This window comes from Phoenix dactylifera, chromosome 9, assembly GCF_051530095.1.
Source record: "Phoenix dactylifera cultivar Ajwa chromosome 9, Ajwa_hap1_PhDact_Kaust_v1.1, whole genome shotgun sequence".
Lineage (NCBI taxonomy): Eukaryota > Viridiplantae > Streptophyta > Magnoliopsida > Arecales > Arecaceae > Phoenix > Phoenix dactylifera.
In genome coordinates this window covers 20,453,710-20,466,837 of record NC_143198.1, presented here as the reverse complement: position 1 = coordinate 20,466,837, position 13,128 = coordinate 20,453,710, and the positions used below count along the sequence as shown (strand labels likewise).

Here is a 13,128-nt window from a genome sequence, read left to right as displayed (position 1 = left end):
ATAGTAGTGGTTACAGTAATAAGTAATAATGGTGAAGGTGGTAGTAGTCGGTGATGAACAGTAACAAATAAGCATAGCGGTTGCTATGGTGAGCGGTGATGAATGAGTTAGCATTATTGTTTACGATCTATTTTTGCATTTTTTTTTTTTAAGTAGCATAATTAGAAAAATCTAGGAATTACTTTTCAAGAAAAATTGAAAATAAAAAAAAAAGTTTTTCCAATGAAAAAGAAGTAAAACTAGAACCTGAGAGAAGGTGGGATCTCCATGTTCTATTTTCAGATAAAAAATAGAAATTAGTGTCTAAATTTTATCTCTGCCCTCACCGCAGGTGACCATATCTTGCCCCTTGCCGATAAAGCACGTACAGTTGTGAAAGAGAGAGGTCGAGAGGTGGGGAAGAGGTACAGAGGGAGACAGATGACATGGCCGCTCCAAAAACTGGTTTGGCCGCTGCTACTGAAGATGGGATAGACCTCTTCACTGTCTTGTCCACAGATTTCCTGCTCTCTCCCTCTGGAAACAAGGTCTGTATGATTGCTTGTTTGCTCTTTCTAGTGGTATCACTTCTTCTTATCTAATTAGAGTTTCTCACTGCCGATTCATTGTTCTGGTTTCCAAATATATAAGAGAGTTTGTGATGGATTCCTTTCTATAGTCTTTTGTTGCAATCACCCTCTGGTTTTTGTCAAAAGTTGATATGCTCAGGACTCAAAGTTGAACTCCACAGGATTTATCTTTGTAAGCTTTTTTTTTTTGATATCTCGAGCCACACTGGTGTATGTAGCCTTGGTCATGGACTTACGCCAAGTTAGAAAGAAAGGGTTGCTCTTAGATCATAAATTTGTTCTCTCTTCTTAGGATATTGAATACTTAAATAGTGTTTGCTATTCTTTATAGAAATCTTTGTTAATTCTCTCCTAATTTATGATTAAATCGGTTTTGCTTTATTTCTTTGGCACTCTGTGGTTCTTGGAATATCTAGCTGCATGCCTTCTAGCTCCCTTATGGTTCTGTGCTCTAAGGATTCATGTGGTAAACCATTTAAGGCAACCATGAACATCAGACCTAAATCAAAAAAAAAAAAAACTCGATCAGATCCAACTTTTTGTCCCTTTTTTTTGGGCTTTGTAAACAAAGAAATTGCAATCATATCATCCATGGATTTACTTTTGAAATCTCTTTTTTTATTGGTCTGATCTTTGACAATGATGAGAATCCACAGGTTGATCTTAAAGAATTAGAAGGAAAGACTATAGGTTTGTACTTCGCCGCGAACTGGTATTCGAAATGCGAGACCTTCACCCCAGTCTTGGCCCGTGTGTATCATCAGCTGAAAGAACTGGGGTCCGAATTTGAAGTTGTATATGTTTCATCTGACGAAGATCATGCCTCCTTTGAGCGGTTTCATAGCTTAATGCTATGGCCTGCAATACCATTCAGTGACCTGAAATCTAGGAGAAGTCTGACACAAAGATTCCAAATTGAGGGTATTCCATCTCTAATAATTCTGAATTCAAAAGGGGAGCTGATAAGGACTGACGGCGTGGAGCTTGTCAACCGCTACGAATGCCGGGCTTTCCCTTTCACTTCAGAGAGGATGGCGGAGTTGGAGGCTGACGAGAAAGCAAAGCATGCATCTCAAACTTTAGAGAAGCTTCTTTCATTGCATGGTAGAGATTGCGTGATTAGTCATGAGCAGCAGGTAAAAGTATCGCAACCTAGGATTGAGTTGTGCTTTCCTTTGGTAGGATCGATGCTCACTGTAGATAAAAGTTGCAGGTACCTATTTCAAAGTTGGTAGGGAAGACAGTAGGATTGTACTTCTCGGCTCAGGAGTGCCTTCCGTGTACAAAGTTTACTTCAAAGTTGGCATCGATATATGACAACCTGAAAGAAAAGAATGAGGAGTTTGAAATAGTGTTTGTTTCAATGGACAAAGATGAAGCAGGGTACTTGCAATGTTACAGTGAAATGCCTTGGCTTGCATTGCCATACAATGATGAGTCCTCCAGAGCACTAGCTCGTTACTTCGATCTCCAAGGAATTCCTGCTCTGATCATAATTGGTCCTGATGGAAAGACCGTTACGAAGGAGGGAAGAAATCTGATAAACTTGCACTTGGAAATGGCATTTCCATTCACTGAAGCTCAGATCAGGCTGCTTCAAGAGAAGTTGGATGAAGAAGCCAAGGGCTACCCGAGCACTTTTCACCATGTGGGTCACCGTCACATACTTAATTTGGTCTCAGAGAACAGAGGGGGTGGCCCTTATATATGCTGTGAGTGTGAGGAGCAGGGCTTGGGTTGGGCATACCAGTGCCTTGGATGTGGTTATGAGATACATCTCAAATGTGGCCGAGAGGCTGAAGGAGAAAGTACTGGAACTAAACAGGCAGAAACTGATAATTCTTCCTGTGCTTTTAGCAGCAGCGGACTATAGGAAGATTTGCTGTGACAAGCAGCTTCTGAAAGTATCTCCTTAGAATATGAAAACTTACTTGTATAAAAAAATGCACATCATGCAAAGGTTCTGATGACAGAATTAGACAGAAATCCACTGCTCCAAGAAGTGTTTGTTGGAATACAACTGAATTACCCTTCCTTCAGCCAGGTATAACTTGTGACTCGAACAAGATTTCATGATGTTCTGGTTGGAAGTAAGTTTTTAGTTCTACTATTGTATCAAGGCATAATCTGTACTTGTGGACCTGTTCAACAGATGATGTCAAATCAAGCTTTGTTCATCAGAAACTAATGAAGTTTCTCTTGGGTTTGAAATGCTTCTGATATTTTTGACAACTTCATTTGGTCCTACGGGATATCTAATGCTTGGCCAACATCATAAAAATTAAGGACCTGCTTGGTATTGCTTTGTTCTCTGTTTTTGTTTTAAAAAGCCAAGAGTGGAAAAGAACTAGACAGCATGATCTGCACCATGAAACCCTTCTGGTTTTTTAAATTATTTTTTTTACGAGTTTTTGGAAGCACAGATTTATTACTTCCAAAAAGGAGAGAAAATAAAAGCAAAGCGCAGCAGAAGTTTTGTACTAATCCTAACTTCAATATCAATCTATTGGTATTTCACTATTTCGTAGAGAGAGAAAAACACCAAAGCAATGACGATACCAAAAGGCTCTAAGTAATCAATATAAACAAAAGCTGTTTTCGACTATGATACAGTTCAGTTCAGCATAACGAAGGAGTGGCAACAGAGTTGGTTACAAGCTAGTATCTCATTTGCTGTGCTCAGTATCTGGGTGAATGTTTTGGCAGCTTCTGTGTGTCAGCCAACTCTATAGCTGGACAGTCCTTTGGGTAAAGATGGTATATTTTGATTAAATCTGAAAACATTAATGCATTCAAACATATATTTAATTCTTAAAAGTTTTTTTCTCAGTGAATTGGGTGGGTTTTCGCTGGTTCTAAAAAAGAAAAAGCTTTTAAGTGATTCGGATCACTAATTACTTCAACAGTTGATTAATGAGCCAGCCTCAAAATCAAGCGTAGCTTCTCATTAGTATCATGTGATTCAAGAGGATCATTGGACATGTTGTGGACCATTTTGCCTACTTCAGAAATAGTTTGGGAGCAAGATGTATCAAGGAATTTGCGAAAATTGTTCATTTGTACATAAAGTAGATCTGAACATGGTTAAGGAACAGGTTAAAAATCTATCATTTGTTTCTCATGCCATTGAAGAAGGTCCAATTTTTTTTTCTCCTTTCCATTTCTTACTTATATGAAGATGCAAAGCATGGATCTAAACATGTTAAGAACTGACATGAGGGAGATGCGCGTGTTTTCATGTATAGCGGCCATGGAACCATTCTACAATCACTATGTATTTTAAACGAAGTGGATCTATTCGAAAAGAGAGAAAAAATATGGATCCAAACATATTATTTATTTTTTTTACGTGGGGACTCTTTTCTCAATTTTTAATAGCTGATTGAGCCATTTTTGTGGTCACCATATAGAAACAATTAAGGAACACACACACACACACACACATACTATAAAAAATTCTATGTTTATCCTTAAGAAGTTATAATTTGCATATTTACGTTCAGTGCTGATGTATTTTGCAGATTTATCCTTGCCATCGCCCTATACATTGGATGCCATTATCTTGAAATGGCATTGAGAGTAGCTTTTGACATCATGAAAAGATTTTTTTGCGCCGCAAGACTTAGCTTATGAATTAACTTTTGAATGAGGGCATAAATTTCATTTATATGCCCCCACTTTCCCTGTTCCTCTGCCTCGTAGGGAAACTAGATGCCCTAACTCTCTCAAAACTCCTCTCTTCTTTGCTCCCTCTCCACTCTCGATGAAGGTTGTGGTAAGCCGTCTAGCATGGTTTTGTGCAGTGTAATAAAATAATAAGCTTTGTGGTTCAAATCTGGCCCGAGGGTGACCATGCCGGAGGAGTCGAGGGAGCTGCCGGTGAGTGGAAGAAGAGGACGAGTGCCACCTCCCGCACAGCGACGGACCTGCACAAAGCCTCACCGGTGGGGTTCTGGTGAGGGCCCTCCGACACTCAAGTTAGAGTGGGGTATATTTGGTCCAGCCAAGAAAAATCCCTCTTACGTTACCTTACGGGGCTATTTATAGTCCCTGTAGAGGTATCCAGATGGCGGAGGTATAGCCCGTTCCCATCATAGGAGGAGATAGCGCACAGTCAGAGCTTGCTTGTGGCGTGTAGTGCAGTCCGTTCTTGAAAATAGTGAGGCGTTGATAGTCGTTGCAGGGTATGGTTCCTGGTTGATATGTCATGGCGTGGCCGCCAAGCAAAGCATGGTGTGGTGAGGCTGCTGCAGGGCATGGTTGCAGCATGTGGATGACGAGGTTGGCCTTCTGAGCTCAGCCTTCTGGGGTCAGCCCCCTAAGCTCGGCCTTCTGGGTTTGGCCTTCTGAGCTCAGCCTTCTGGAGTTCGTACTTCTGGGTTAGCCTTCTGAACTCGGCCTCCTAGGGTCAGCCTCCTAAGCTCAGCCTTCTGAGCTTGGCCTTCTAGAGTTGGCCTTCTAAGCTCGGCCTTCTGGGGTCGGTCCCCTGAGCTCGGCCTTCTGGGTTTGGCCTTCTGAGCTCAGCCTTCTGGAGTTGGCCTTTTGTGTTTGGCCTTCTGAGCTCGGCCTTCTGGGTTTGGCCTTCTGAGCTCGGCCTTCTGGGTTTGGCCTTCTGGATTTGGCCTTCTGAGCTCGACCTTCTGAGGTGGGCTTGGCCAAAATTGGGTGACTTATGCCGAAAAATAGGATGATCCATTTTGCCCCCTATCATTTGCCCCCCGACTTCCGAGTCCAAGGTTTCTTTTGTCTTGGGCGAAGGAAGTAGTCCAATCACTAATTGTCCTGTAATATAGCCAAGTATCTTTAGAGAAGTATGTGCCGAGTAGGTGTACCTCTCGTGTAGTTGGAGCTAAGGGCTTTAGGTCGAGTTGTTCAAGCCGAGCTAAGTGACTCTGCTCCGAGGTCAACTTCAACGGCCTTCTTTGGCTTGTCGTAAACTCAGCAGGGTGCCCCCACTCAGATCGGGGCGCGTTGTCGCAGAAGGCGTCAAAATGGCATCGAATGTCGTCGAATTGGCGTCGAATTGGCATCAAATGGCGTCGAAATGAAGTTGAATGTCATTGAATTGGCGTCAAAATGGCATCGAATTGGCGTCGAATGTCGTCGAGTTGGCGTCGAATTGGCGTCAAATGTCGTCGAGTTGGCGTCAAAATGGCGTCAAATGTCGTCGAGTTGGCGTCAAAATGGCGTCAAATGTCGTCGAGTTGGCATCGAATTGGCATCCAATGTCGTCGTATTGGCGTCGAAATGGCCTCGAATGTCGTCGAATGTCGTTGAATTGGTGTCGAATTGGCGTTGAATGTCGTCAAATGGCGTCGAATTGGCGTCGAATTGGCATCGAATTAGCGTCGAATTAGCATTGAAATGGCGTCGATCACTTGGATGAGCTCAAGGACAGAAGAGCTCGAGCACTTAGATGAGCCCGAGGACAGAAGTGCTCAAGAACTTAGATGAGCCCGAGGGCGGAAGAGCTCAAGCACTTAAATGAGCTCAAGGACCGAAGAGCTCGATCACTTAGATGAGCTCGAAGGCATAAGAGCTCGAGCACTTAAATGAGCTCGAGGGTAGAAGAGCTCGAGTACTTAGACGAGCTCGAGAATACAAATAAGGGGGGCAACGTTGGGGATGGAGATACCTTTTGGAGACATATTGACAGCTCCCAAGCTTCGAGATCCCTCAGGACTTAGCTCAGCACCGGCTGGGAGTCATTGGAGGCCGTTAGGCGGCAGGCATTGAGCTTTGGGCCGCGTCACTGCCCCCCGAGGTCGAGGAGCCATGATCATGCAGGATCCATGGCTACCCAAGAGCATTTTCTTTTGCCAGGCTGGACCGATCTTGTTGTTGCCTTGGTTGGCCAAGAATAGTGTTGTAAGCCGAACTGACCTGGGCCACGAGAAGGTTTAACTTCATAGTACTTTCTTGGGATGGAATATCCTGTGAATCTGGCCAGAGGAGCGCTTATCCTTCGGAAGGCATTATAAAATAAGGCGTCAGCCGAGCTCCCATTATGTACTAAAATCCTTTTTAAAGCTTTGCAATGATAAAGAAAATAGCTACAACGTCATCATAAAGAGGGCTCAACGCCCTTTTGGTCTTCATTGGAAAGGGAGATGACTTCTGCAGTGCACGGATGTTTTGAGGGAGCTCCTTCTTCCGAGCTCGATGCTTCAAGTGTATTTACTCGCCCTCCCTCTGATGGTATTGATGATGCTTGCGAGAGGTCAGTTGTTATTTTGCTCCTCACGCAGCATTGGATTTTGTTCCTCGAGCTCTCTCCTGTAGGCATGATCACGGATAAAACAACTCAACCGACCTCGGTGGATAAGTGCCTCGATCTCATCATGGAGCTCGTAGCAATCCTCTGTATCATGGCCGCGATCTTGGTGGAAGTGGCAGTACTTTTTCGAGCACTGCCGCAACTCTATCGGTCACATCCTCAATGGAGGTCGGAGATAGCCCTGACCCTCAATCTCTATGAGGATCTCTGCTCGGGTGGATGTGAGGGGAGTGTATGTCTGAAACTTTTGGAGGGAAGACCTCGGGCGAGCTAGGCTCTTTCTCATGCTAGAAAAATTTGCTGCTTAGTTGGGAGCGCTCCTCATGGCGCTTCTTCTGCATCTTGGTAGGTCGTTCGGTTGCCTCCCGCCGAGAGGCCATGGCTTCCTCAGTCTTGGCGTACTTGCGAGCTCAGGCCAACATTTCAACAAAGTCGGCGGGGAAGCTTTTCTTGATGGAGAAGAGAAATTTGTAGGACCGAGCTCCAGTCTTCAATGCCGACATGGCGATTGACTGGTCGAGATCGCGAACCTCCCATGTGGCCGAGGTAAAGCGATTGATGTAGTCTTTTAAGGATTCTCCCTCCTTCTACTTGATGGCAAAGAGGGAGTTTGAGGTCCGGCGCTGATGCCGGCTAGCGGCAAAATAGGTGGCGAGCTGCCTGCCTAGTTGTTCGAAGGAGAGAATCAAGCTGGGCTTTACTCTGGAGAATCAAAGATGAGCTGCCTTGCAGAGAGTCGTTGGGAAGGCTCTGCAGAGTAGAGCGTCTATGGCTCCTTGGAGTGTCATAAGGGCCTTGTAGCTCTCCAAATGATCCAAAGGATCGGATGAGCCATCATATTGCTCAATCTGTGGCATCTTGAACCTCTGGGGGATTGACTCATCCATGATCCATTGAGGGAATGGAGACTCTGTTGTAAAGTCGAGGTCGGCATCTCGCTTCGAGGCTCGGTCCCGAAATATCTGTATCTGCCGCTCCAAGTCCTTGACTTTTCTGCCAAGCTCGGGTCGGGCTCATGTTGCAGCTCGGCATGGGGCAGACCCTGCCACAGATGGGTGCTCCCGTGCTCGAGGCGTTAGGCTTCGATACGAGCTCTCATGATAATGGATGCGCAACAAGCCTCTCGGCTTGGGGGTCGAGCTTGGTGGGAACTTCGGTGATGGCGACACTCTACAGAAAAATGACGTCGAGCTCGGTGGGAGCTTCGGTGGTGGCAACGCTCTATAAAAAATGACGTCTCGAGTGGCGTCCTGAGGACTTATACTCGTGAAGAGGGAGTAGAGGCTGGTCTTCTACTTGTTGTAGGCCTTGAACAGCCACAGTGAGTGCTTGGACTTGTTGGACAAGTAGGTTGAATTGCTCTGATTGGACTTGAAAAATTTGGTCCGCCGGTTCTGCAAGGGGTGGACTTTGGAGTGAGTTGTCGAGAGCTAGTGCTTGGTTCCTCGATGCATTTGAAGCTCCTTGACCTCTCAACTTCATGATCACGACTCAGGCCCTTCCTCTAGCGCCAAATATGTTGTGGTTCAAATTTGGCCCAAGGGTGACCATGCCGGAGGAGTCGAGGGAGCTGCCGGTGAGTGGAAGAAGAGGACGAGCGCCACCTCCCGCATGGCGGTGGACCTGCACAAAGCCTCATCGGTGGGGTTCCAGTGAGGGCCCTCCGACACTCAAATTAGAGTGGGATATATTTGGTCCAGCCAAGAAAGGTCCCTCTTACGTTACCTTATGGGGCTATTTATAGTCCCTGTAGAGGTATCCAGATGGCGGAAGTATAGCCCGTTCCCATCATGGGAGGAAATGGCGCGCAGTCAGAGCTTACTTGTGGCACGCAGTGCAGTCCATTCTTGGAAATGGTGAGGCGTTGACAGTCATTGCAGGGTATGGTTCTTGGTTGATATGTCGTGACATGGCCGGCAAGCAAAACATAGTGTGGTGAGGCTGCTGCAGGGCATGGCTGCAGCATGTGGATGACGAGATCGGCCTTCTGAGGTCGGCCTTCTTCTGGGGTCGGCCTTCTTCTGGGGTCGACCCTATGAGCTCGGCCTTCTAGGTTTGGCCTTCTGAGCTCGGTCTTCTGGAGTTCGGACTTCTGGGTTGGCTTTGTGAGCTCGACCTCCTGGGGTCGGCCTCCTAAGCTCGGCCTCCTGGAGTCGGCCTTCTGGAGTTGGTCTTCTGAGCTCGGCCTTCTAAGGTGGGCTTGGTCAAAATTAGGTGACTTATGCCGAGAAATAGAACGATCCATTTTGCCTCCCATCAATAAGCATTGAACATGATTGCTTTTTTTTAATAAATCATCATGAATATATAGAATACATCCATAATAGAAGTGAAATATATCTACTAGGAGATACTAAAGCCATGAAAGCCCAAGACCCTTTGAGTTACTATTCTCAGCCACTTCAGTCTACATGCTTATCTTGACCTTGGCGTATCTTTGAGTTTTCAGCAATAGTAAGCCATGGGGATGCTTCGTAAGAAAAGCTTATTTCATAAGCTTTCTCTCTTTCTCACACACTCTTCTTTGTGAGAAATGGAAAAACCTAGCTCTGCACCTCTCTCTCTCTCTCTCTTTATGTGATGTGTGAATTATGTGAAGAAACCCTAAGGCGCCTCCTCTATTTATGGAGGGGAGATGCTAAGGTTTCCTTGGATAGTGACCAAGAGTCCTAGTCGGACTCTATATTGAGAAAGATAAAACTGAGGTGGTGGCATGTTCGTCGATGGCACCTACTAGGAGTCCTAATTGGACTTCATTTTAAAAGGACTAAGGGGCGTCAATCCTAGGGGCCACCCCTTTCTAGAAGCATGTGCCTTGATGGGTGTGCCTTCTCATAGGCGCATATAAGGCAAAGGCATTAGTCTCCTAATTGGTTGGCCCTACCCATTTGAAGGTCATCCAAGCGGACCTTGGGGTAGCTTAGGTTCGGTCTCGCTTGATCTGACCTACTCCAATCTTTATATGCAGACTATTTTTCTGACCCAATCTTCTTCTTTAATGAAATCTGATTCTTTATTGGTTCAGTTTGTGAGAGAATAATCAATTGAAATTCTATTCCGATTAATTTGGAAATAAATAAAACATACTAGATGCATCTTGCTGGAATATGTCAATTCAAGTTTTCGCTTGCCAAAGACTACTTCTTTAGGTCCTCTTAGTCACATATTAGCTATATGGTCTAGCATGGGAATATTGAACACATATTGCATTACCGAATATCTTCGTAAGTAGGATGAAGTCAGTTGGTCTTTTTGTTACTGCACAAGATATGTCCTACAACTCAATCCTCCATTATTGTAGTGTCTTTGTTATACAATTTCCTTTAGGTAGAATTTCTCAACTATTCTTTTTGTTAAAATAATCAAATGATTTTTAGAGTATAGCCTATTTCCAACACTTGAAATCGTAACCTCAGAGGAGAAGCTAGTGATGACCTTGATGGGTAATGACCTAGATGGTGGTGACCTCGAAAATGGAGACCTTGATGGTGACCCTAATTATAGGTCCATTCTTTCTTTCTCTCCCCTTCCATGATGCCGATGACCCTCGAGCCATGATTATCGCTCCAAGCCATTGGACTAGCCCTTGGCATTCGACCCCAATCCCACCACACCTCTGTCCAACCTAGACCTGATCACGGTCCCGTTCTAACCGAGAAACCGGACCGGAACCGAACCGGCAAGAACCGGACCGGAACCGGAACCGTGTCTCACGGTTCTTAACCGAACCGGAACCTTGAGCAATATGGTTCGGTTAAGGTTCCAGGTTTGATGGAACCGAACCGGAACCGGAACCAGCGGTTCGGTTCCGATTCGAACCCGAAAAAAAAAGAAATGAAAGACATGGCGCCTTCTCCCTTAAAATTCAAATGGTCATGATGACCAATCTAAATTTCTTTTTCAATCTATTTTTTTTCAAATTAATTATACAATCTATTTTTTCCCCAAAATAATTACACAATCTATTTTTTTTCAAAATTTTATAATTTATGTTGAAAAATCAGAGCCGGAACCGAAACCGTCTAAAATCGGAACCGGAACCGTCTAGAACCGAAACCAGAACCGGCGGTTCTAGAACCGGCATCGAACCGACTATTTTCGGTTACGATTGAGGTTCTAGGTTTTTGTGGAACCGGAACCGGCGGTTCCAGAACCGTGGTCAGGTCTAGTCCAACCTCCATTTCTATCCTCTGCCTCTTAGACCTATGACTGCATCACCTCCTCCCTTGCTCCTTCACTCTAGTAGCCTTCCATCCTTCAACGGTCAGATTCAACAATATAACCAATCGTAGAGGTTTTCTACGGACATCAATGCAGTCCTTCAAACAAAGAAAGTTCACAGATCGTTGGAGCAATTCTGGAGGGGCCTTTATGCGTAAGTGTAGTTTCAGAGGGATTTTTAGGAAAAGGGGTTCTCTCTCTTAAATAAATTTATTAATGAAGTGTTTGAGTCCTGGAGAAACCGCAAGAAACAATTATGAAAGACAAATTTATTTCTAGATCTTAGACTTGTTTTTGATAATAATAATCTTTGACTTTAGTGCTTTAAATAATAAAAAATGATATTTTCTCATGAACCATCCAGATTCCATATCGGCTATGTATTAGATAGATTTTAGATATTAGTAAAAAAATATTTTGAAAATTATCTGAAAAATAAAATCTTTAAAATCACTGAAGAAAATGAAAGAAAGTTGTACAGAAACAAAACTATTTGCCCAGAACAAAATAGCACTGCAACATCACAAAGTCTGGCATTTGACAGCTTCTGGGACCTATTCCTCACCATCAAATTGTATGTATAAAAAGACCATTCATCCCATGCATTTAAGGAGTGCCCTTAAAGTTGTACCAACAGGAGAGGGTAAAAGCTCACAATCTTAAGGTAAAAGCTCACAAGGTTGACATTAAGCTAATGGTAGCCTGCAGAGCCCTGCAAGCTTTCCTATAAAGAAGTGCACTCACACCAGTCAAGCAGAAGAAACTGAAAAGAAGCTTTAGCATGCATGCTTGGTGTTGCATAAACTAAAAGCAATTGTTGATGACCTTTTCAAGCACTTCGGTGGCTAGGAGGAAACATAAAATTCATACAAACTAAATTAGATTATAAGCCCAAAAATGAGAGCAGGTGCACCTGGTGGTGCGACATTTTTACAATGAAGACACTGAGCTGCTAGTATTACCCCGACATATACCCAAAGCAAAGCACATTGATGAGCAGCTCCATGAAGAAGATACAGTTCAATTTGTCTGGTAAAGAAATCAACCACCTTCTTTAATAAAGTTACAACAATATGATCAGGTTTGTTAAGAAAAGAAATAATAAGAAAAACAAACAATTAAGAGTTTTCAGCAATGTAAGAGAACTAGATTTATAGCAAGACAAGTTGAACAGTAGCGGGAGAAAAGAAGGGTCTACAGTTTGTGAAAAAAGAACACAAAACAAGAATTAAGAGTTTTCAGAGAGATGGAATAGTAAGACAGAACAAGATTCGATAGCAAAACAAGTTGTACATAGAAGGAGAGAGGGAGCAAGGGGAAATTAGTTTAGTTAGAAGAATTTACGGATAGGTGACGAGAATTAAACTTGATTCCTCTCCAGGATCAGAGGCTGCATTAACTGCACCCCAGGAGGTCAGCCTGAAAGCTGATTTGAGCATTTACCTGCAGTATAAACAGATCTTCAACAATTCCTCAGAATGGCCTGCCTAAAGCATCAGGGTCATCTGTTAACCATCCATGGATATTTGACGTTCAAATTTGATGAACATTAATGATATAGCTACATAACAGATGATGTTAAATAAGAGACTGCAGATGACATAGTTCATTATTCCTGTAAACCACAAAATAGCCATTGTATGGATATCTAATCATTCTATACTTCCCTTGATAACCACAATTTATCAAATATTCAAGCCTATACCGCAGTTGAAAGTTCTCAAAAAAACAAAATTATAAATGGAACATAGAACCATCAAGGGAACCATAAAAGATCTTCATTTCGTGTTGTCAAGAGAGCAGAACTACAAGGCAAATTCCAACTTTTCTCAAACTTTTTGAGATTCTTGCCTTTCACCGGCCAACCACAAAAAGTATCTTCTATAGTTTCTTCTTACAAGTTAAGATAAGTTTGGAGTCTAAATTAGCACACTATCCTTCTTTAAAATCTCATGATAATATTGTTTCACATCAAGAATGCATATTGCTTGTAGCTCAAAGCATCATTGTAAGAAAAACCTTAATTCTTTGTTAACTTAGCCACTAGATACAGCCAAAGCC

At 43.5% G+C, this 13,128-nt stretch overlaps 1 protein-coding gene across 1 annotated transcript; it reads left to right on the top strand.

Annotated features, from left to right (window-relative positions):
• The first annotated feature begins 361 nt into the window (after positions 1–361).
• Positions 362–2,780, top strand: LOC103719108 (putative nucleoredoxin 2). Its single transcript, XM_008808184.5, has 3 exons — positions 362–527; positions 1,226–1,705; positions 1,783–2,780. The coding sequence occupies exons 1-3, from the start codon at positions 426–428 to the stop codon at positions 2,440–2,442; spliced, it is 1,242 nt and encodes a 413-aa protein (XP_008806406.3). The 5' UTR covers positions 362–425; the 3' UTR covers positions 2,443–2,780.
• The last annotated feature ends 10,348 nt before the right edge of the window (positions 2,781–13,128 follow it).